This window comes from Salminus brasiliensis, chromosome 13 (assembly GCF_030463535.1).
Source record: "Salminus brasiliensis chromosome 13, fSalBra1.hap2, whole genome shotgun sequence".
Classification (NCBI taxonomy): domain Eukaryota; kingdom Metazoa; phylum Chordata; class Actinopteri; order Characiformes; family Bryconidae; genus Salminus; species Salminus brasiliensis.
Window position 1 is genome coordinate 35358258 of NC_132890.1, and position 25449 is coordinate 35383706.

Genomic DNA, 25449 nt, shown 5'->3' on the forward strand with positions numbered 1-25449 from the left:
GCACAGTGCCTTGTGTTCTGAGTAGTAGCTGGGCAGGTTTGAGTTGCTGAGTACCATGATGGCAAACTATGAAATATTTGAACTATATGACCCTGAAATGTCCTTTAGTTTTTATTATATCTACTAACACATATCAACTCTGTTCTCTGGAAGGATGGATGGTGCTCCATCCAGTATTTTTGGGGGAGTGGTGAGTATGCAATATTCTGATCTCTCTAATGCTCTTGTTGCTGAATGCAAGCAAACTCTCACAGCAATGCTCCACCCAAATCTAGCAGAAAGAAGCTACTCCAACAGAAGTATTTCATTGGATTTCTTGCAGCCCATAAAGATAATTTGGCGCAGGGGCATTTCTAGACTACTTGTTGTACCGGGGCGAACACAGAATTTACTAGTAGTTATAGTATGTAATTAATACGTATAAATATAATATAATATAAATAAATAAATATAAATATATATATAACAAGATGGACTATTACTATAATTATTATTAGTAGTAGTAGTTGTTATATGTTAATAATATGTTATTAATAACATGAAGAAGAAAAAGAAGAAATATTGTTACTATTATTATCATTATTATCATTATTATTAGTAATAGTGGTAGTGGTAGTATTGGAAGTATGTCAGCTGTATATATATATATATATCTTGTTTATTAAACCAAGAACTAAAACAAATGAAATCTAATAAACAGATTATTTCTGGGCATTTCCATGCAAAATATATTTCATAAATACATTTTAAATATATCTTTTCCAAAAGAGATTTCTTACCCAGATAAGATGTTTTTTATTATTATTATTAAGCAGTTCATTTCCAAGCAGTGGTGAAATAATATGTTAACATATGAAGCTTAAAATTTATGATGAACTAATATTAAGAATAATAAGTTACTCCAACAAAAGCAGGAGAAACTCTTAGCATTACATTTCATTGGATTTTTTGCAGCCCACAAAGATAATTTGGGCACACAGAATTTTCTAGTATGCAAATAATATGTATAAATATATAAATATAAATATATATAACAAGATAAACTATTACTATAATTATTATTAGTAGTAGTAGTAGTAGTAGTAGCAGTAGTAGTAGTAGTAGTTATATGTTAATAATATATTATTAATAACATGAAAAAGAAAAAGAAGAAATATTCTTACTATTATTATTATCATTATTATTAGTAGTAGTAGTGGTAGTATTGGACGTATGTTAATATGCTAATAATAATAATAACAATTATTACTGTTATTATTATTGTTGTTGTTATTGTTATTGTATTAATAACATGTTAATACTATTAATAATCATTCTTAAATTATAACATTGCATTATATTCTGTATATGATCAGTAATATTACTTTCACACGTGCATGAAATATTTCCTCTGCAGCATCAAACTACATGTGAAACTGTGATTCTGTCCTTGCAGTTCATGTTAGCTAGATTACACAGGCTTTTAAAATGAGCAGTTGACTGTTATAATGGTGATATCACAACTTTTCAAAAGCCCCTTTCACTGCCTAGCATAAATACAGCCTGTTGTAAAGCTAGTTTAATGAATGCCTTTGCTTCAGTGCTCTAATATGTACTGGTGGTGGGTTATACAGTTATAAGTGGTCTTAACCAAGACATACAGCTACGAGCTTTCATTAGCTCGTCTGTAGCACCACTGCCTTTCTTTAAAATACGTACGAGTGTCCTTTACTCCGCTCAAAGACCCCACATACACTGAAAGGCTCTGGGTTCATGTTCATCTGCCCCCTGAGAGTCCACTGGCAACACTTCTCTACAGGGAGTAGACAAGCTGTGTGTGTGCATTTGCACATCTGCACAAGAAATTGTCAGCTGAATGCATAAATTTACAGTGGTGTCCACAAATATTTGGACATATAGTGTACCTTGGTGTCTGAGGGTGTTTGTGACATTATGACATCATGTTATTACTTATTAATGTCCACCTTTGTTTGTCTTTAATTGAAAAACATCAAAGCAAGATCAATTATGTTGTCAGTTAATTTTTAATTTACAAAATTCCAATGCAAGGGGATCAGACAGTTACCCTAACTCTTGCCTAACATCACTTCTACAGACAATGTGTAATAAGTAACGACCACATATTACAATGCACACAATCCCAATAATCCCGTTAATGCAAGAGTTAAAACCCAGCCTGCAGGCCCACTTGCTGCACTATTTTTCTCTTTTTCTCTTAGCGCCCTCTGCTGGCTGGCGATCAGGTGACAGCGCCTCATGTTTCCTGCTCTGTCCCACACTAGGAGGTCCGCCTGAGGGTCACAACAACCTGATGTATAGTGCAGTGTGATGTGCCTCCCTCTTGCCCACATGCTGACGTTCAGTGGGGGGTCACTGTGCACCAAGGTGCTCGTCTCTAGTTTGTGAGCTCGATGGCCAAGTCTTGTTCTGTGTCGGTGGAGCTGATGCTCTTCCACCTCCTCATTGAGCTGCATGAGAGGGCTTACTTGTCCTTCTGTAGCCTCCTTATGGAGTTGTGTGAAAGGGTTCTCAGCTCTCCTGGTGGTCTCCTTGTGGAACAGAGTGAGGGTGCCCTGGCCTTCAGCAAGTTGCACAGAGGCCAGGCCAGAGTGGCCCCGGTCCTTCACTGCCAGAGAAACACTCCAGTTGGCCAAAGAACATTGAGGAGGGCAGGCTAACTCCACACGCATGGCAGAACATGATGGAGGGGACATGTCTGGCTCCTGAGAAGATAATTACAATAGAAAAATAATTAGAAAAAAATTAAAAATGAAAAATGCCCCCACCCAGTTTTCGGTACTTCGGTACTGAGGGGCCTGTATGATTAGCCCAACTGGGCACCAGAAACTTCTGTCCTGGGGTTCAACGTTGGCCCCACATATGGATGCATCATCTGGGATGTGCAAAGCATACAGGGCCTAGATGGGACCCATGTTTGATTAAGCTGGCCTGTAAAAATGGGGCCCATTTGGGAAGCCCAACTGGGTCCAGGAGCCCATGCCCATCTGGAATCCACCAAGACCATGTTCCACCCCTGTGAGCCCCACATGAGCATTAAAATGTCAGCTGGGGAGATATATATCTCGTTTTTTAAACCAAGAATTAAAACAAATAAAATCTAATAAACAGATTATTTTGGGGCATTTTCATACAAAATATATTTAATACATACATTTTAAATATATCTTTCATACCTTATATCTTCCAGTCCATTTCCAAGCAGTGGTGAAATAATATGTTAACATATGATGTTTAAAATTTATGATTAACTGGGTAATATAAAGAATAATAAAGGGAAATAAGGAAATTCCATTAAAAAATCAAACTCAATTAAACTCAATTATTTATTTTTTTTTGCTATTCCCCATTTCTGTAATGTCATAAAACAGAGCACAAGTTTCTCACCTCTGGCAAAACTGTCAGATGGACTACAGCATAGTTCAGGTCAGGAGAGTCCTGTGCCTGGACAGTGAGGGTCAGTGTGACCGTTTGGCCTGCCTGGGCAGCGTGAGGTATCCTCAGCTCCGCCTCCCTCCTCACAGAGCCTCTCTCTCCTATAAAAAAACTGCAGTAGAATGGTGGTGAATCATCTTACAGCTTATAATGCCTGGCAGGGGTCTGTATATTTGCCTATTAGTGCACTATATGTGACAAAAGTATTGGGACACCTGCTTATTCACTGTTCTGTCTGAAATCAAGAGACAAAGAGCTGTGAGACTTTCTCTTCTGCTCTCTATTGTTGTGGGGATTTGACTGCATTCAGCAACAAGAGCGTTAGAGAGGGCAGGATGTTGGATGATCAACACCCCACCTCATCCTACAAGCACTGGATGGAGCACCACCATCTTCTCCAAAGATTCTATCGACAGTACTTCTGTACAAGGAGACTAGACAAGTTTGTGTGTGTGTGTGTGGGTGCAACTTGAAGTAGCCGAATGCATTTATTAGAAGGGGTGTCCACAAACATTTGGACATACAGTGTAGTGTTAGCGAAGTGAACTAGTCTTCTTCACTACTTTCAGCTTACCACCACCACCACTTGTGTTTGGCCTCACCTGGGGTCTTTGGCATCAGAGAGGTAGCCGTGGTCATCTTTAGCCGTTAGTGTGAGCCATCGTGCAGGACCATGGTTGAACACCTCAAACAACACTGTGGAGTGATGGCCTGATAGAAGCTGAGGAGCTGAGAGCACCTAGGTGGAAAGAGATTGCAGCATTATACTGTCTGAGAAGGAAAGACTGACTTGCATGTGTGGTTCTAGGGTTCTAGACAAATTTACATAACTTCTAAAAGGGTTCTTCAAACTGGCATGCCTAAAAGGTTCTTGAATATTGATGTAATCATTTTAATTGATGTATTAAAAACCTATATGTATCATCTTCAATAAAAACACTGTTACTGAGGCACCAGGGTGCAGCCAATCAGAATAAAGGGGGTGGGGCTTATGAAATGCCCACAAAACTGGACTTTTAATAAATCTATTATCAATTTTACAGCTTAGGATTTTTTGTAAATAGCAAGCACCCAGCAACACCTTAGCAACACCTTAGCAACCTACACCTATACTACAGCAACATCTCAGCAAGCACCTAGCAACACCTTAGCAACCAACACCTGATTATTTACTTGTTTGTTTGTTTGTTTAATTTATCAATTTCTTTCCTTTTTCTCCTAATTTGCCTATGCTAATTGAACCCCCCGTTTGAAGCTAGGAGGGTAAGGACTTATGTAAGCATACGTAAGCATATGTCTCCTCTGATACATGTAAAGCCAGCTGCTGCCTCTTGCGACACTGCCAGGCAGCCGACACACTTAGAGGAAAGCGCCGGGTCCCCAGCTAACAGACAACAATGCTTTTAGAGTGAGGAGGGGAGAGAGCGCCATCTACCCACCTGGAGGCAGGGGCAGTGGTGGCTCAGCAGTTAAAGCGCCGGGCTGTTGATAACAAGGTTGTGGGTTCAATTCCCAGGTTTGGCAAGCTGCCACTGTTGGGCCCTTGAGCAAGGCCTTTTACCCTCTCTGCTCCCCCGGCGCTGGAGTTGGCTGCCCACCGCTCTGGGTGTGTGTGTACTCACTGCCCCTAGCTCACTAGTGTGTGTGTATGTGTGTGTTCACTACCACAGATGGGTAAAATGCAGAGGACACATTTTGCTGTGCAGTGACAAATACATGCACCTTTACCCTTTTTTTTTACCTTTGGAGAGAGCACAGCCAATTGTGCTCCCTCTGACTCCGGCTGCTGATGGCAAAGTAGATAGTTTATTAGGTAAGAAGAGAATGGAGCAGTTCTGCTGCTAAGAACATTTCATGAAAGCTTTTTTAATGAAATCTTTTATTTTATTAATTTAATTTATTATTTTTAATTAATTAAAACTGGCATCAAACCTAAAAGTCTGTGCATCATTATGACCCTACTGCAAATATCTACCTATTGCTGCTGTACAGAAAGTGTATCATATCATGTCCATATTAAAATCTAATGTGGTATTTTGCATATCATTATAAATAACGCATTTTATTTGAGGCGTGTATGATAATGCTACATTATGCTGATTAATGCCAAACATTTTCCCTCAGATCACCCTAAAGTCATACCAGTATCTGTACGTGTGTGGGCTGAACCGCCTCTGAGGAAACTCTCTCAAGCTCCTTCCCCTTCCCGTCTTTGCCGGAGAGGCGCACGCTGAAAGGCATCCTGGGAATTGAGTCCAAATGGCCCACCAGCTCCTCACTGGACCAACTGGAAGATGAAGAATTCAGCAAAATCTTCTGCAGGCTCTCCCCGTTAGTGCCTAGCAATGTCACATGACTGAAGGTGGCTTCAGCACTGCTGGACAGGCCTGTCACAGCCACCACCACAAATGCTGGCACACCTGTCAGGGAGGGAAGAAAGGACCAGGGCTTGTGAATCTCTGAATTGATTAAGCATATTTCATGGAAGTCATATGATCATGTTTGTGGCAGCTTTGTTAAGGGAAGGAACCAGAGCAGTGAGAGTCAATACCGTGTTGTACCAACAGGTGGAAACATTGAGCTGGTGTTTATTAGTGAAACTCTGGATTAATGCAGTTATTACTGTTGACCTGATTATTCAGCTTCAAAAGAATTTCAGTGCTTGGTCAAACAATGTATTTATAGTGTATTATCTGCTCTTATTGGTTTAATTGATTTATTTATTGAGATTATTTTTCTTAATATATAATGTTCTGTACAGTTAGCTGTTTTAAAGTCCTATATAGAATTATTATTATTATTATTATTTTTATTATTATTATTATTATTATTATTATTATTATTATTATTATTATTGTTGTTGTTGTTGTTGTTGTTGTTGTTGTTGTTGTCGTTGCTGATAATAATAAATCAAAATTAAATTAAGTCATATTGTGTACACATAGATGTAAGGTGACCAAAAGCCTATGCATTGTCCTTCACAGTTATACATACATATACACAAAAATATACACAAAATATACACAACACAAATACATGTACAGGTATACCTTGACCTACCCTATAGATACTGCACTATCATTATTATTATTATTATTATTATTATTATTATTGTTGTTGTTGTTGTTGTTGTTGTTGTTGTTGCTATTGTTGTTATTGTCATATTGTTATTGCTGTTGTTGTTATTAACATTATTATTGTTTTTATTGTTATTGTTATTGTTGTTGTTATATTTGTTGTTGTTGTTAAATAATCACCATCATTTTATGCACAATATAACTACTACTACTACTACTACTAATAATAATAATAATAATAATAATAATAATAATAATAATAATGCATCTGCAGCTCAGCAGTGTTGCTGCGATATAGGTGTTGATCACACATGGGTAAAGTATGGCATGTAAATTATGCATTAAAACAGGTGGGCTACAGTCTGTAGCTGCTCAGCTGAGGTTGAAGGGGCTCATAATACACTCAATAAAAACAAAGCAATGCCTGGTGTAGGTTGCTTAAACAGACCCGCAATAGGACTGCCCTCCATCCTCCTCAGCCCTGGGTGAGTCTCGTTCGTCTCCACTGCAAAGTAGTAGAAGAAATCCAACGTGCTTTCACCTAGGAGACAGCAAACAGACGTGTCTACATAAGTCTATAAACACTATATGGACAAAAGTATTGGGACACCTGCTCATTTATTGTTTCTTCCAAAATCAAGGGTATTGAAACTAGTTTATTCTGCTTTTGTTGGAGTGACTCTACATCTCTACAGTCAGTAAAGAAGGCCTTTTACTAGATTTTAAAGCATTGCTGTAAGGATTTGATTGTATTGCAAGAACATTACTAACATCAGGATGTTGGATGATCATTTCCCAACTCATCCTAAAAGTTCTGGATGGAGCACCACCATCCATCATTCCAAAAACACAGTTCTTCCACTGCTCCAAAGCTCCTCAATGCTGGGGGGCTTTATACCCCTCTATTTGCTGCATTAGACAGAATGGTGCCAATAGGTCCATGCTTATCTGCTCCTGCAGAGAGTCCTATTCTATTGGCAGTACTTCTCTACAGGGACTAGACAAGCTGTTTGGGTGGGTGTGTGAGCATTTGCACATCAATGTCATGCAATGGGTGCACCTTAAAGTAGCTGAATGCATTCATTAGAAGAGGTGTCCACAAACATTTGGACATATAGTTTATTTTCCTACTGATTACCACAGATAACTTCTGAACCACATGTTGTAAAGATGCATAGTGGGCAGGCCTACTTACCTAAGACATTGAATGTGATTGGTCCGTGAGCTGTAACATTAAGCTGCCACTGTCCAGGCTCTAGGGGTGACAGCAGGTTGACTCTGTACAGGCCTTCTGATTGGTCCAACTCAGCCAGAGGACCTGGTGCACTAAGAAGAGACTGACTGGCTCCTTGGGAAGAGAAAGGAAATGAAATTACTGACCATTTGCTATGCCATTTGTTAGCCACCTCAAACCCTTGGCTGACTGGCGATTATTTAGGTGGTGGACATTTCTCAGTGACGTGGTAGATTGTGTGTGGTGCTGGTGGGAGTATACAACACATGTAAGGTCACTGCTAGGTTGCGAGCGGTCCACCACCCAAACATCCAGTAATGTCACACTACTGTTAGCTGCAGGCTAACATACTGAAGGTCAGCTAGCAGAAATGGTCATTATTGTAGAGTTTGGCCCAAATGAAAGACCTAAGGCAAATACTCGAATACGTGTTGCACTGTGAAAGTATGAGTGTATGTCCATGTGTGTACCTGTAGGACTGACAAGCACACACTGTGTGAGCTTTCCAGCAACATGCAGAGTGACAGCACTCACTCCTTGGTCAACCGTGAAGGAGTGAGACGAGTCAGCCTCACTTTCTGCATGAAACAGAGTCACCTGAAGAGAAACACATTCAGTCTCAAATCAGTGCCATTCATCCAGCTTATCTAGTCCCTGTAGAGAAGAGTACTGCCAATAGAATAGGACTCTCTGTAGCAGATAGTCAAGTCAGTCAAGTCAGGTCAAATTTATCTGTAAAGCTTTTTACAACTGTTGTCGTCACAAAGCAGCTTTACATAATTAGTAATTAGTAAAAGACACAAAAAAGACATAACGTAAGAAGACATGAAGGATCCAAGACCCCCAGTGAGCAGCCAATGACAGTGAGAGTGGCAAGGAGAACCTCAATCAGAGCTGGAGGAAGAAACCTTGGGAGGAACCAAGACTCACAAGATGGACCCGACCCATCTACCCTCCTCTGATCAGAACTATTGATAAATTATTGATAAAAGTTACCAAACCACCTAAACTGTTGAACTGCTCTGATCATGATCATAATATAATAATCATGGTGTAGTAGAACTTAATATAGTCATGACAGTGATGGTCAGAGTAATGATAGTTAGTGGGGATATTAATAATGGCAGATAGTTAAGAGTCCATTTAGGTTTTAACATGGTCATTAAACAGGTAGCAGTGGTAGGAGGGTGGGCCGCTGGTCTGGTATGGGTGGTGGTGCCTGTTGGTCGGACTGGTAGGTGGCAGCTGGTCTGACTCAGGTAGAGGGGACCTCAGCGGGCAATCTTCCAGCAGGTCGGGCTGGGTGGCCATTTACTCGGTAGGAGTAGGAGTTAGTTCTGAGAGGATTTTATGGAGAGTGGTATAAAGCCCCCCAGCATTGAGCTGTGGAGCAGTGGAAGAACTGTCACCTAACTAATGCTCTTGATGCTAAATGCACTCAAATCCTCACAGCAATGCTCTTCCAAAATCTAATAGAAAGTCTTCCCTGGGCAGTAGAGACAGTTTCTCCAGTTTAAGAAGAATACATTATTGAATGCCCTTGATTTTGGAAGAAACAACGATCAGCAGGTGTCCCAATACTTTTGTCTCCAAGGATTTCTAGTGCATGGAGTTCTAAGCTAGGGAAGCGAACCCCACTCTGCTGAGGTAGAGGGAAACCGTGTTCATCTTGTTCGTCATGTGGTATTGTACCTTGCTGGAAGCAGTATTGTCCTCCACAATAGCTGAGGCTTTCAGGATGTCTCTGTTTGAGGTGAAGATGGTCATTCCTCCAGACACGGAGGACAGTGAAGAATAGAGAGAGAACCTGTCAGGAGAGAGTGTCTCTCTCCTCTTCCTCTTTGTCACCTCTTTCCCTCCCGGCGCCCGGCTCGGATCTTCAGTCAACAGGAACGTGACCTGAGGGAGTTAATGAGATTGAGATTGAAATTCAGATTGGACTAATACATGGTTTGAGGTTGTTTTTATTTGTTAAATTATTATTATTATCATATTTAAATATAACATTGTGACCATTATTAATATGACAACTGAGGAGCAGTGTGCTCAAACAAACTGAAATGAAATAACAGCAATGTTCGATATGATGAGTGATTGGAGTACCACACCATGTGGGATACTGGGGTTCAATTCCCAGTCTGGGTGACTATCCTGCGCTACACCAGTAAGAGTCCTTGGGCCAGACTCCTAACACTCCATTGGCCCAACGCTGTAATACGAGTAACCTTGTAAGTCGCTCTGGATAAGAGCGTCAGCTAAATGCCGTAAATGTAAATGGGAGGTGGCTCAGCGCTGAGTGGTTAGAGCCTCGGGCTATTGATGACAGGGTTGTGGGTTCAATACCCGGGATTGGCAAGATGCCACTGTTGTGCCCTTGAGCAAGGCCCTTCACCCTTTCTGCCTGGATGGCTTACAAGGCTGAGGCTAATATCCATCTGTGTCCAACATTTATGTTAAATATGGTTGTCTAGTCTTGAGAAGAAACCTTGAGAAGAACCAAGACTCAAAGAGGGGAACCCGTCCTCCTCTGGAATATCAGAATATCAGAACAACAAGAGTAAAAATGGACAAAAACAACAGCGAATTAAAAGCCATAACTGATAAGAATGTAAAGAAACTGTGAAAGTCCATCTAGGTAATGCAGTGAGGCCAGAATGAATCCATGTAAGAATCCAGAGCAGGAAAGTTCATGTCTTACCTTGCTCTTCTTTTCTAGAACGAGCGCTTTAACAGTGCTGTAGAGGTGGCGGTCTTTAGGAGAGGCGTCCGTGAAAACAAAAATCTCAGACAGCGGTGGGCTATGGATCAGTGCCAGCTGGAATAGACAGACACAGAGACACAGCCCATAACTGAACTGTATGTTTGCACTGTTTATACAGTTACAGATATCACAGGAGGACAGTAAATCACAGGGGATGGACAACAGCTACATCTTAATTAACCCCTTACATAGGCTATGGTCTGCCGACGGGCTCGAAAGTGTTATTACAGGCTCCTATTATCAAAGAACGGCCCACCGTGTAGTTAATTAGTGTAATACACCTTAATGTGTAATAAGCCTTGGGGTGCTCAGGGGTTAATGCTGAAAGGCAGCTGAAATTAAGACATATAGAAATAGTGCTCAGTCAAAAATATTAGTAGTAAAGTAAAAATACCTGATAAATTAAACTTTGTTACTGTAAGTACGTGTGATTTTGGTAGATTTGTACGTTACTCCAGGATTATTGACACTAAATTATTTTTATTATATTTTTATAATTTTTACTTAGACCCTCAAACTGTATTTGATTTCACATTAGCATACCAATTTGTGGAAAAATATCTAGAGATGTTCCAGGCTTATTTTAATGGATCGGGTCTTGGCTATTTTAATCATAATCCAGTTCAGAGTCTTTGTTTAAACCACGGTGTTCAGAGCACCATCTGCTGTCCTCAAGGCTCCATTAACGGACATTAATATCTCCAGCTGGCTGCAGCAGCAGCAGTGTGGACGTTCTCAGAAGGTAAATAGAGGAGTTGAGGTTCTGCAGTGTGGAGCTATTTTACAGTAGAACCTAAAAACAGACCATAATATCTGACCCTTTATAAAACTCTCATTGAAATGCTCTGTTTTACCAGCGGGAGAACCACAGAACCGCTCACTCGGCTTTCTCTGTTCTTAAACCAGCACTGAAGAACCCGTTCAGTACCGAGTGGAGGCTAACGCTAATGCTAATAGAAACCCCAATCACGAACACAGCATTCACCCAGTTATTACACACCAGTAGACCAACAACCACAGATACCAGTCCAGAGTGTGCACCACTACACACACTCATACACACACACACAGGAAGTGATTAGACTGCAGTGTTGTAAAGGAGCTGGGAGCTGATTGGTCAGGGAGGAGATCAGACTGGATTATAAGATATTAAACACTATAAAACAGTGATTTTAAGAAAAGTCTTGACTAAACTAAATCAGTCAGTCCAGAAAGTCTGATTATAGAAACTGATACTAAAAATAAAGAGATTTACTGATCAGATTAATCAACAGCTCGTCTGATCTAAACTGTGGAGCTGGATTATTTATACACACACGAGATCATATCAAATCAATCGATACTCAGCATTAAGATTGGGTGGCAAAGTAACCTGATTGGGAGATCCCTAATAATATTCTGTCTGGAAAAGTCCAACTCAGTATCAGCTTTTGCTGGTAGCTGGTTTTAGATAGTCTCAGGTTCGACAGTGAAGGTGGTTGAAAAGCTGGTCATGCAGACAAAAATATACCCTATGCTGGTAAGCAAGCTGGCTAACCAGCTTAACCAGCTTCACCCGTTTGAGCCATCCAGGTCCATTTTTTTTCAGCAGGGATGTTTTACTGTGGTGTTTTGCCTAGCAGATTAAAATAAATTATTTTAAATATAATCTATAAAAAAAAAAACAGGTAAACAAATGCAAATCAAATGTAACAGTATCTTCCATCCACTGCTAAAGAAAAGTGAAAGTAAAAGCGTCCAGATATACTGGGCGGGTTGCAGTGCTTGACACAAACAGCATGAAAGCGCTCAGCTGAGGAGTTTTATTCTTATAAATCTTATGGTGGTGTTCGTTTTTTTTTTTTGTCAACGACACATGAGGGAAGAGAGTAGTAGTGTCAAATATTACGTAGTAAACAGTAAACATGCTGGTAATCACTTTTTCAGAATGGTTATAGAGATGCTGTTTACTCTTCATGTCACAGAAAATCTGATATCTGATTGCATGTGGCCACCTGAACGGCCGAAAAGCACATCTCTGGTTCATCTCCTCCACCAAGGGCCAATAAATCCTCCATAAACTTCTGGAATTCATCAGGATCGTCCGTCTCCATCACTGGACCAACATCTAAAAATACAAGAAAAACAAACCAACCAAAAACATTTCTGTGTTTACAGTGATGCTGCATGAGACCGTAGTTGTTAAGACTTCTGTGTAATTGAATGCTTTTTTTCTTCAGCCCTAAAAACTGAATTCTTTGTACTTCAAGCAGCATTATGTGCTCCTCAGCTCCCCCTACAGGCGCTGTTGCACCATTGCAGGAAACCCCAATTGCCATTTGATGCACATTGCCTTCATTGCACACATGCATTTATTGACAAGCTGAGAGCTCCAGAAGCAGAATCTGAAGGTAGAGAAGCATGTGGGCCGAGGCGGTAGAGTAATACTACAGTATTTTACACTGATATAACTAATATGAACAGCTCTGGAGAGAGGTTCTCCTCCTGCAGCTCCACCACCAAAGCTCCATAGTGCAGTTGACCATTACCATCTAGTACGGAGGGGCTGGTCCAGGATCAATTCTCCACCGAGCTTATATACAGCTTATAAAATCTTTCATTAAATGTAATTCGGGTAAAATAATCAATTAATCGTGATATTGATTTGAGGTCATATCACCCAGCATTATACTGAAGCTATATATATACACACACACACATGCTTTCCTCTTGTGTGGTTGTTGTGCTCTTACTCGGGTCGTGGAAGGGCACCAGCACGAACGTGCCCGGCAGACCAGGGGCTTGGCTGCTGGACCGAGCCTGAATGATGGACAGGATACGCATCCGGGCAGCTGTGATCTCTTCGAACATGCTACCTGTAGTGTCCATGACAAATACCAGGGCTGGTGGCTGCTGGACACTGAAGAGCCTGGAAGAAGCACATGCAGACCTATAGTGCACAGCTCAGCTTGATTTCATTATGCTAAATCTAATTATGGCCAGTCAAATTCAGTCCAATCCAGCTTACTCCAGCGTAACACAATTAAGTTAAGGACAAACACACTTCGCTCTAGAATTACTAAGACACAACCTCAAGTGAAGCCTCAAGCAGCCTCTGGTTCCAGTAGCTTTCCTCTAAAGGAAAAAATTATCTTTGTGGTACACAAAAATATTCCAGATCCATCATTTTCCCCAAACGTCACTGGATCCTCTGAGTTACCAGGTTGTTACGGAGACTGATATGAATATTGCAACATCCACCCTTCTGCTACCTCTATACGTCTGGGCATTAAAATGGCATTGCATGAATGTAGTTCTGCTTTTAAACTGCAAAACTATTATATACACTAAATTGACAAAAGTATTGGGACACCTGCAAATACATTGTTCCTTCTGAAATCAAGGGTACAATAAAGAGTTGATCCTGCTTTTGTTGGAGTAGCTGTCTCTACTTTCTTAGGAAGAAGGCTTTCTAGGATTGTATTCAGCGACATGTTAATGAGGTCAGGATGTTGGATGAGCACCACCCCATCTAATCTACAACTCCCCAGCTCATCCTAAAAGTATTACATGGAGCACCAACCGTCAGTGGACACAGTTCTTCCACTGCTCCACAGCTCAATGCTGAGGGGATTTATACCCCCCCCCCCCCCACCAGCCCACGCCTGGCATAAGGCAGCATGGTGCTGGTATCTGCATGGTATCTGAGTTCATGAGAGTCTAATTCTATTGACAGTACCTCTCTACAGGGACTAGACAAGCTGTGTGTGTGCATTTGCACATCTGTGTCAACAATGGGTGCCTAAAGTAGCTAAATGCATTTATTAGAAAGGATGTCCACAAACATTTGGACAGATAGTGTTAACCATGGCCCTGCACATTGGTTCGGCCTTGGCTACGTCTCAGATGCTATAGCGTTTGGTGATCTATGTTGGATACTGCTTGGATTTGGACTTGTGGTGAGTTTGCGATGGCGTCACATCACGGCAAAGTCTTTAAGTAAGCTGATTTGTGAAGACCTCTGACCTGAGGAAGCATTTGGGGCCCACTTCGTCCCGGAGATCTTGGAGCACACTGAGGGTTGCCGTGGTTGCGAGCCGTGCAGCTTCTTTGTGGAGATAGTGGTGGGGGGAGAAGAGAGGGGAGGTGCTGTCCTTATTAATACCACCCTCAGCTCCTTGGTGACGACTGATGTCCAAAATACCGCCATGACTGCACTTTCCTGTGAGACATCACCACAGCGTCCTAAAAGTCTTACCACAGATTGCCGAACCCAACTTAACCTCTAGGTAAGCAACAGTTCAGCCAAAAATTTCATTTACACAATTTTGCTTTTAATCCAGGATGCACTGGAACGTTGAGGCTAAAACACATACCATATGGACAAAAGTATTTGGACACCTTCCCATTCAATGTGAAAAAGCAGCTTATCCCAAAAGTATTGGATGGAGCACCGTCCATCATTATAGAGAACGCAGCTCCACTGCTCTACAGCTCAATAAAGCTGGGGGTCTCTATACCCCTTCAGGCACTGTGTCTAAATGCCCATGTTTATCTGTTCCAGAGAGTCCTATTCTATTGGCAGTACTTCTCCACAGGGATTTGCACATCAGCAACGGGACCAGCTTAAGTAGGGGTGTCCACAAATATTTGGACATACAGTGTATGTGAGCATTGTACATTTTTAGAATACAGCTGGACCTGGTCATCTGAGAGTCGGGATACCTGTGGGCTTGGCAGGGTACGTGCTAAAGTAGCCGGTGGTCAGGAGTGGCTGTTGTGTGTTGTGACCCCTGACCAGCTCCTCTAGAAGATTATTATAGCAGCTGAATCGGTGGCATGCAGCACAGGTAGGAGTGTCCTCTGAAATCCACAAGTAGAGAAATTGAGATGAGATGAGATATTGCTATGACAACTGAAGCTCATTGCAATAAGCCTTTATAAATGTTAATAAATGCTGCCTCTGTGTTTAAACTGCTGATCATCTAAAACCCTGTTCACACCTGGCATTAGCATGCGTCCTGGGTGAGCCAATCATATGTGGCCAGCACAAAATGGCTGGTGCGCAAGCAAAACTAGGTGCCTCATCTCAATTAATTAATTATTAATGTACATTATGCCCCTCATTTCAATCACAAGCACTTACAGGACATGCGTTTCAAATGCCAGGTGTGACCCACTATGCATTTTGGCCTTCATTTGTGATCGGACCACCCGAGACGGATGGCAATATCAGCTGTGAACGGGGCCTAAGGATATTACTGCTATGCGTGCATGTGTTGGATCACCCATATAGATCTGCCCACTGTACCTATAGCATAGCTCACCTGAGGCCACAGGTACCGCAGGCTCTTTAGGGTGCAGCAGGTGACGATATTCAGTATGTCGTCCCATTTCCACCCAATTACTGTGGCTGTAAAAGTCCTGCACACACAGATACACACAGAATAAGCAGGCAGCTCTAATAGACACTACTTTAAACTAGCTAACTAAAGAGGCATCTGCCATTTGGAATAAACCATTTAGTCATTTAAATGGACAAAAGTATTGGGACGCCTGCTCATTTATTGTTATTTTCCGAAATCAAGGGTGTTAAAAAGAGATTCTGTCTCTACTGTCCAGGGAAGAGGGCTTTCTACTAGATTTTGGAGCAGCATTGCTGTAAGGATTTGATTGCATTTAGCAACAAGAGCATTAGTGAGGTCAGGATGTTGGATGATGATTACTAACCCACCTCATCTCCAACTCCCTAACTCATCGCGAAAGTATTGGATGGAGCTCCACCATCCATCATTCCAGAGAACACAGTTCTTCCACTACTCCACAGCTCAATGCCCCTCTAGTCCACGCCTAGGATTAGGCAGCATGGCGCCAATAGGTTCATGTTCCAGCTCCAGAGAGTCCTATTCTATTGGCAGTACTTCTCGTCTACAGCGACTAGACAAGTAACGTAAAGTAGCTGAATGCATTCATTAAAAAGGGTGTCCACAAACATTTGGACGTATAGTGCATTCATCTCACTCAAGCTCTGTGTTAACAAGTATAGTTAGCATTAGCAGTTATAGTTAGCCCCCTTGAGTGCTCTTTGTTTTCTGCAGTATCCGTGCACCTGTAAGGAGTGGAAGAGCTGCCCCAGGCTATGTCTCGCCGCCTGGTATTCCTTCTTCTGGGTGAGCAAAACGGTCTGCTTCCAGAAGTCCCGCAGCATCTCGGTGGCTCCTTCTACTCTCTCTGAGTCAAAATGGTAGACCGGGTCAGACCGAGTGGAGCTCAGGAAGTCCATATCAGCGTTGGCACTGACCACCTCGTGGACGGCCTGCCAGAAGGCCCGACCCAAGCCTGCCTGGGATGAACACATACAGAAGGGTGAGTCAGGTTGTCATGTCTAGACCCACTGAATTTCCCATGCAGCAATGCACAATATTTGGACAAAAGTATTGGGACACCTGCTCATCCATTGTTTCTTCCTAAATCAAGAGTTTCTCCTGCTTTTTTGGAGTAACTGTTTTTACTGCCCAGTGAAGAAGGCTTTCTATTAGATTATGCACCACTGCTGTGAGGATTGATTGCATTCGGCCACAAAGAAGAGCATTGTTGGATGATCAAGTACTGCATGAAGCACCACCATTATTCTAGAGAACACAGTTCCAGTGCTACAGAGAGTCCTATTCTATTGTTCTATTGACAATACTTCTCTACAGGGATTAGACAAGCTGTGCAATGCATGCATTCGAAGGGGTGTCCACAAATATTTGGACATAAAGTGTAGTTTATCAGTGATTCATATCAGTTCTCTTCTTTCTGTCTTTCTTCTTGTTCTTCAGTTACTGGTAAGGCCTGGATGTGGTTTGAGAACAATGAGTAGCTACGCAGATTTTCAGCAGTAAGCAGATTTTCAGCAGTTAGGTTTCCCTGAAACTGTGGTTACAACATCAGCAAATTCAATTTGAGTAGAGAGTAGTGAAAAGCTTTACTTTCACAATCTGTGAGGCAAGACAGCTTAGAAAGATTCATTTTGCACATACACTGTTTTTACCATGCCAGTGGCAGTAGATTTATAACTGCATTATTTTAATATACATTTCTCTAGCCTGGCCACACTGAGCATGAATCAATAAGCAGCAAACTTACATGAAACAACACCAGAGTGGAGTTCCAGAGCCTCCACTGTAACAAGAATCCTCGAGCTGTGAGCTAGAGCAACTACTATCATGGAGAAGCTTAACCACTGACTGTGTACAGTACTTAATATGGCAAGTTGTTCATTTATAGTAGAATCAGAATCATTTATAGCAGTTATTGGATCATTTATAGTAGATACTGAACCATGTATAGCAGTTATTGGATCATTTTTAGTAGATACTGAATCATTTATAGCAGTTATTGGATCATTTATAGTAGATACTGAATCATTTATAGCAGTCATTGAATCTTTTATAGTGGATATTGAATCATTTATAGCAGTTATTGAATATTTTTGAGTAGATACCAAAATATTTATAGCCGTTGCTGAATCATTTATAGTAGAATCTGAATCATTTATAGCAGTTATTGGATCATTTATAGTAAATACTAAATAATTTATAGCAATTATTGAATAATTTTGAGCAGATACTAAATCATTTATAGCAGTTATTGAATGATTTTGAGCAGATACTAAATTATTTATAGCTATTTTTGAAAGATTTTGAGCAGATAGTAAATCATTTATAGCAGTTACTGAATCATGTATAGTAGATACTAAATCATTTATAGCTGTTGCTGAATCATGTATAGTAGATACTAAATCATTTATAGCTGTTGCTGAATCATTTATAGTAGATACTAAATCATTTATAGCTGTTGCTGAATCATTTATAGTAGATACTGAATCATTTATAGCTGTTGCTGAATCATTTATAGCAGCAATTAAATAATTTATAGTAGATACTGAATCATTTATAGTAGATACTAAATCATTTATAGCAGTTGCTGAATCATTTATAGTGGATACTAAATCATTTATAGCAGTTGCTGAATCATTTATAGTAGATACTGAATCATTTATAGCAGTTGCTGTATCATTTATAGTAGATACTCAATCATTTATAGCAGTTGCTGAATCATTTATAGCAGCTATTGAATCATTTATAGTAGATACTGAATCATTTATAGTAGATACTGAATCATTTATAGCAGTTGCTGAATCATTTATAGCAGCTATTGAATCATTTATAGTAGATACTGAATCATTTATAGCAGTTGATGTATCATTTATAGTAGATACTCAATCATTTATAGCAGTTGCTGAATCATTTATAGCAGCTATTGAATCATTTATATCAGCTATTGAATCATTTATAGTAGATACTGAATCATTTATAGTAGATACTGAATCATTTATAGCAGTTGCTGAATCATTTATAGCAGCTATTGAATCATTTATAGTAGATACTGAATCATTTATAGCAGCTATTGAATCATTTATAGTAGATACTGAATCATTTATAGCAGTTGCTGTATCATTTATAGTAGATACTCAATCATTTATAGCAGTTGCTGAATCATTTATAGCAGCTATTGAATCATTTATAGCAGCTATTGAATCATTTATAGTAGATACTGAATCATTTATAGTAGATACTGAATCATTTATAGCAGTTGCTGAATCATTTATAGCAGCTATTGAATCATTTATAGTAGATACTGGATCATTTATATGGTGTGCTGTCAGGCTAAATTCTGCTATAATAAACAGGACGTATGCTCTCACTGGTAGAAACACGTATCTTCTGTTCCACTATACTGCACCTCTTACCTCACTGTCAAAGTCCTGCTGGTATCCCTGCGTCCTGCTCAGAGTCTCCATAGTGACATTGATCAGGGCCTGCTCAGTCATGTACTGGTGTGTGTATGAGTCCCAGGACAGCGTCAGCACTCGAGACCAGAAGTTGGGCAGGAAGGCCCAGCAGACAGAGGTAAAGTGGATCAGCAGAGCAAAGAGGCTGATCCAGGTTTTGACCTTTACAAGACCTCTACCCATGGCTCCACACTCAATACGAGACAGGCAGTTCATCTTGCAGTTCTGTCATATCTGTAACTAAAGGAAAAGACCCATCAATCACATACAGCCATACATATATTGCTATACTTATGATAATTTACAGTATACATCTCCAAACACCTTTTTTTACAACCGATAGCAGTGCTGACATTGTTCTTCAGAGCAATCATTCACTCAATGTTTATTGACCTGAAGCTTACTTTATATTTTTATAAGATCTACTCGAAAAAAAATAGTATTTGATATCTACTATGAATGATTCAGTATCTGCTATATTTCAATTGGTAACTACTATAAAATATTAACTATCTACTGCATCTAATTCAGTAAATGTTATAAATTATTCTGTATCTACTAGGAATCGTTTCACAATGGCTGAAATGATTCAGTATCAACTATGACTGATTCAGTAACTGATTACATTTTTTTGAGTATCTACAATGAATGATTCATAATTCTCTATATATATATATATATATATATATATATATATATATATATATATATATATATATTTCATATCTGCTATAAATGATTCAGTGTCTACTATAAAGTATTCATAACTACTATGCAATATTCAGTGTATACTATAAATGAATCAGTATCTATTAAAAATGATTCAATAAGTGATATAAATGAATTAGTATATATAATATAAATGATTCAGTAACTGATATAAATGATTCAGGATCTACCATTAATAATTATATATATATATATATATATATATATATATATATATATATATATATATATATATATATATATATATTTATATAATTTATGTTACATCTGCTATAAAGGATTCATATCTACCATAAATGATTCAATAACTGATATGAATGAATCAGTATCTACTATAAATGATCAGAGGTGTCAGGTGGTTGGATGAGAAGTATAAACAGACACCATTCTAACTCCCTATTGGTTTATAAGAGATCCATCACACCTGCACACGTCCCGTCACTCTCCAGCGAGCTCACAGCAGACGTCTGTAGTCTAGTATGAAGACTGTGTCCATGGCAGAGACTCAAGAGAGCTGCAGTGAAACGTCCCGACTGAGCCCCACATTTACACTCCAATAAAGCTTATTGATCACACGCCTCTGAAGTCTGACTTTCTGCAGCTTTACAGAACTTCTAGACAACGACTCCTCATATTTTCCTCCATGAAGCTCATGTTGATGCTCAGTAGAGCACAGAGACGCTCCTTTAATAGAGCTGATATTACTGAAATGCTTCATTTTCAATGGGCAGATCTGCAGCTGAAACAGGAACCTAGTGCAGCCCAACATTTTTAACATCAACATTTTAATAGAACATCCTCCTCATTATGACTTTTAGAGAAATGGGGGGGTGGGGGGGTAGTGCACTATAGACCCCTGTGGCGCGGCTTTCGGCCTTTGTTTTCCTTCTATTACTTTTACTTTTCTACTTGAAGTCGTTCTGAAACCAGTACTTTTACACTTTTACTGGAGTAAAAATTCTTCAACTTCTATAGAAGTCTTTTTAAACCCTAGTATCTCCAGTTCTACCTGAGTAATTCATGATAAATGATTCAATAACAGATATAAATGAATCAGTATCTATTATAAATGATTCAGTATACATCATTCATAATTCAATATATATTAATATAATTTATTTAATATCTCCTATAAAGGATTCATATCTATTATAAATGATTAAGTAGCTACTACAAATTATTCATAAGTACTATCCCATATTCAGTGCATACTATAAATGATTCAATAACTGATATAAATGAATCAGCATCTATTATTATTAAAAGATTTATAAACTGATATAAATTATTTAATATATGCCATTACAAAAAATACTCATAACTACTATGCAATATATCTAAAGGATATAAGGGATATAAAGGATTCAGTTACTATTATAAATCATTAGGTAACTCACTATAAATAAATAAATGATCTAGTATCTATTACACATGATTCAGTAACTGATATAAATGACTCAGTATCTTCAATAAATGATTCAATAACTAATATAAAACATTCAGTAACTGTAAAAAAAAATATTCTAAGAAAGAAGAGAAAAATAATACTGGACAATAATTCTGAAACAAATGAAATTTGTAGACTAGATTCAGGATGATATCACCTGCTAACATCTAATAAAAGCATCTACTTTTACCTCTCCTTAAGTCATCACTCAGTCATCAATTCACTGAAATATGGAGACGGTTCCTCAGGAGGATCCTGTAGTTCTCTACAGTTTTAATATCAGCGAATCTCAACTCACTTCCTTTAATCATAATAAAGCTACAAATTGTGACTGAAGTGCTAACCTGTGGTTTTACCAGTCGTGTTCTCTTTCAGTGCGCTTCAGTCTGTACAGGATGCGGTCAGACAGTGTCTGTGTGTGTGATGGAGGCAGACTGAGACCCAGAGAAGAGAAATGACAGAGAAAACTGGGGGAACTGGCCGTAAGCCGTCAGCGTGCTCTTATCCAATGCAACTGGTTGGCTTATCAGGCGTGCCAGAGCTTGCTGTTTGTGTGTGTGCCTATATATGTGTGTGTGTGTGTGTGTGTGAGTGTGTGTGTGTGTGTACATGAGCTTCTGTTTACATGTAGGGTACACCCCATGAAAACCTTACTGAGAGATGATATATATATATATATATATATATATATATATATATATATATATATATATATATATATATATAACTAAACACATCAAACTGCAGAAATGTCTTTAAACTTCATTTATAACGTGTAATTAATATGTTATTATTGTAATTAATCTCGGAGGAACAAGTCAGACCACTAAAATCACCTAGAATCAGGTGCAGCACATCATCTGCAGAAGATCCGAGCAGTCTTAGAGAGGGTTTTGCAGGAGCCTGTTTACTCGTTTGATTGAATCAGGCAGCAGGGGTTTCTCTGAAGCTTCCTCCAGCGTATAACAGACAAGCTCATAAACACACGCTTTCCGTAAAGCCTGACAGGACTGAGATTCTGTCTTACCTGGATTCTGTGCTTCTTTATTCCTCTCCTCTCATCAGCTCCACTCCCTGATCAGCAGCGGGTTTTGTCACGGGACTAGTCAGGAAACCCATAGCGTGCATGTCAAGCCTTCTTGGTTTTCTTCACAGCCACAGTCACAGTTCTGCAATGTGTTGCAATGTGTCTGAAGCCCAGTTTAGCGCTCAGATTTTCAGGAGCCGTGAAGGCGAATGCAGATTGTGTCTGGCTGATGATGGAAGTCCACATGGAAGTCCCCTGCTGTCCCATTTGCCCCTCTCCTTTCTCTTTCTCCCCCTCTGTTCTTCTTGCCCCATTATGGCATGCTACACTTGCTCCCTACAATAGGCCTGAATACATTAAGCTTCAGTGTGTTTTAGCCTCGGCCTCCCTCCCTTTCTCCCTCCCTTCCTCCCTCTTTGCCTTTTAATCTCTCCCTTTTCTCCTCCAGTAAAAAAAGAAGAAGCCATGCAAGTAGTTCCCTGGTGGCTCCTTTATCTAATCATCACATGGGGTTTGCCATCCAGCCCGAATTTGGGACATTAGACACCTTATAGATTTATAGCAGGGCTAAACTGGATTGCACGACTTTTTTTTTTCTGGGCACTCTTTAAAATAAACATGGTGACTGCATGTGGTTTTGGGGAAAGATCTTTATGTGATAGAAGCTTGTTACGTTATGCAGAGGTTTTTTAACCCCTTTAACCCCTTCAACCTCTTAAACACTGCATGAAAGCCAATTCTTCAGTTTTTTCACTTGCATAACTTGCATAACTACAGTGCTATCACAATAAATATCAGTATCATAGGCCCTACAATAGAACAATAGAACAATAGAATGATTCTCAACAGTTTGTGCATTAGGATTACTAACTGAATAATGAAGCTATGGGCTAATGGGTTCAGTGGGTTTCATGTGTTTATGTATGCACAATACACCAAAGAGGGTCCAAAAAAAGCCCAAAGTGGGTTTGCACGAGGCACTTTCCCACATTAGGGGTTAATGAGGTTAATGGGTGATGATAGCCCGCCTCATCTTCCTGTAATTGGTCCGAAAGTCTGAACCATCCAAACACTGCAAATTTTGGTCAGTTGGTCTGGATAATAACTAAATCACACCTGCTATTTTGATTTGGACCAAACTAAAAAGTCGGAAGGTTCAGACTTAACAAAGTAGGTGTGAAAACACCCTAAAATACCAACGAACCCCGGATGCAAATGTCAAACAATCAGTGGAAAGCAGACTATGATATTAAATACCTGTGATCAGCTGAAATAATGCAGTGTCTGTGTTCCTCAGTGAAGGCAACTGAAAAGAGCTGCTGGAGTAGAAGACTTTCTACTAGACATTGGAGGAACTTTGCCGTGTTCAGCACCCCCCCCCCACCGCATCCCCAAACTCTCCAGCTTATCCCCAAAGTATTGGACACCACTCCAACCATCATATAGCTCATAGGTTCTTGTTGTTTATCAGCTCCAGAGAGTTCTATTCTATTGGCAGTACTTTTCTACAGGGCCTAGACAAGCTGTGTGTGTCAGCAATGGGTGCAACTTAAAGTAGTTGGATGCTCTTATTATTAGAAGGGGTGTCCACAAACATTTGGACAAGAAACTTTTAAGTACAATGTAGAACCCAATGTGTTTAGAGTGGAGACTCACATTAAGGCATGAGGTTCATCACTAGTGGCAAATAGGCAGTGTTGGCTGTGGCATTGGCAAGGGGCTCCACCATACTGATCTGAGTTGCCAAAGAGTAAATAATAATTATTATTTCTAATATTATTATTATTTAATTATTAATGATTTATTATTTAAATTATAATTTTTAGTAATTAAATTTGTTGGTTGGTTGGTTGTCACCGGTTATGGGACTAGTTTATGCCACTCATACCCACCTGGAGCCCACCTTCCTAATGAATGGGGAGATCTGATTGGCCCATGTAGAGCAGGGATGTGACCTTCCTCTAATTTAAGTCCAAATACTGATAATATTAATTAATGAGAAGCTGTAAATCAATCAAATAAACGCTCCAGAATAAAGGAACCAGAACCAGTCTAGAGCCGGCCCGGAACACACACACACACACACACACACACACACACAACTCGTTTATTAAAAAAGGGTTCTTAAGTGCCTATAACTGCCCCCAGAGGGTCAGAATATGTGCATTGGAGATGTATTCTGGAGATTCAAGCGAAATCAGTTTGGGCTGACGTTAGGAAAAAGACTTGAGTGAAAAGTGTGTGTGTGTGTGTGAGAGAGAGAGAGAGAGAGAGAGAGAGAGAGCATGTGTGTGCTTAGGGGATGGGGGTGACTGAATAAAGACTGTGAGTGGAGAAAGTTAGTGTGGGGTTTCAGCAGAAGAAAGGAGTGAATGGGTGGGAATGGTACAGAGAGACAATGGGATCAGACAATGAAGCAGTAGCTGGAATGAGGGCATGACTCATGGCTGTGCTTGAATAGTTGGACCCACTGGTCATTAGACCTGTCAGATGGCTCATGCGTATGCTAATGGTCAGGGGAAAGGCAGCGGTGTTTGTCATTTGCCAATCTGAGAAGTTTCCTTGTGTACCTGATGGGAGCCAGAGGCCAAGTAGGCTTTATTGCAGGTAATCCACGAATAGAAGACAGTTGAAAAAGTTTGTGGACGCCCCTTTCGGCATTCGGCTACTTTAACAGAGGCATGGGCCCTCAGCAATGTCATGGATTGTGTGCTTCTGCATAGTGTTGTCACCAACCTTTTATAATCTATGTTGAATCTACGCCCCCTAGTGGCAAGGTTACAAAGTCCACCCCTGCTGGCATTACAGGGTTATGATGGTTGTGCTAAAGTCGCAGAAAACAGAAGAAGGTTTGGTTTCTGGTATAAATCTGGCTTTAAAAACTATGTGGACAAAAGTATTGG

At 39.9% G+C, this 25449-nt stretch overlaps 1 protein-coding gene across 3 annotated transcripts; it reads right to left on the reverse strand.

Moving 5' to 3' along the window:
- Nucleotides 1-2017: 2017 nt before the first annotated feature.
- On the reverse strand, nucleotides 2018-22785 carry vwa7 (von Willebrand factor A domain containing 7). Of its 3 annotated transcripts, none has more exons than XM_072694541.1 (17): nucleotides 22547-22785; nucleotides 19302-19583; nucleotides 16614-16847; nucleotides 15832-15928; nucleotides 15230-15367; nucleotides 14531-14726; nucleotides 13258-13433; nucleotides 12520-12632; nucleotides 10463-10579; nucleotides 9457-9663; nucleotides 8235-8361; nucleotides 7726-7878; nucleotides 6979-7071; nucleotides 5596-5873; nucleotides 4056-4192; nucleotides 3406-3565; nucleotides 2018-2723 (listed from the first exon to the last, which is right to left on the reverse strand). In XM_072694541.1, the coding sequence occupies exons 2-17, from the start codon at nucleotides 19557-19559 to the stop codon at nucleotides 2124-2126; spliced, it is 3084 nt and encodes a 1027-aa protein (XP_072550642.1). In that variant the 5' UTR covers nucleotides 19560-19583; nucleotides 22547-22785; the 3' UTR covers nucleotides 2018-2123. The 3 variants fall into 3 exon arrangements, with proteins under 3 accessions (XP_072550642.1, XP_072550643.1, XP_072550644.1); XM_072694542.1 differs by lacking the exon at nucleotides 22547-22785 and adding an exon at nucleotides 21864-21944; XM_072694543.1 differs by lacking the exon at nucleotides 22547-22785 and adding an exon at nucleotides 20497-20598.
- Nucleotides 22786-25449: the final 2664 nt, after the last annotated feature.

Coding starts and splice junctions, on each gene's coding strand:
- vwa7 (XM_072694541.1), bottom strand. CDS start 19,559: ATGAACTGCCTGTCTCGTATTGAGTGTGGAGCCATGGGTAGAGGTCTT. Junction 12,633..13,257: donor GGTGCCCTTCCACGACCCGA/GTAAGAGCACAA, acceptor TTGTATTTTTAG/ATGTTGGTCCAGTGATGGAG. Junction 2,724..3,405: donor ATCTGACAGTTTTGCCAGAG/GTGAGAAACTTG, acceptor TTATCTTCTCAG/GAGCCAGACATGTCCCCTCC.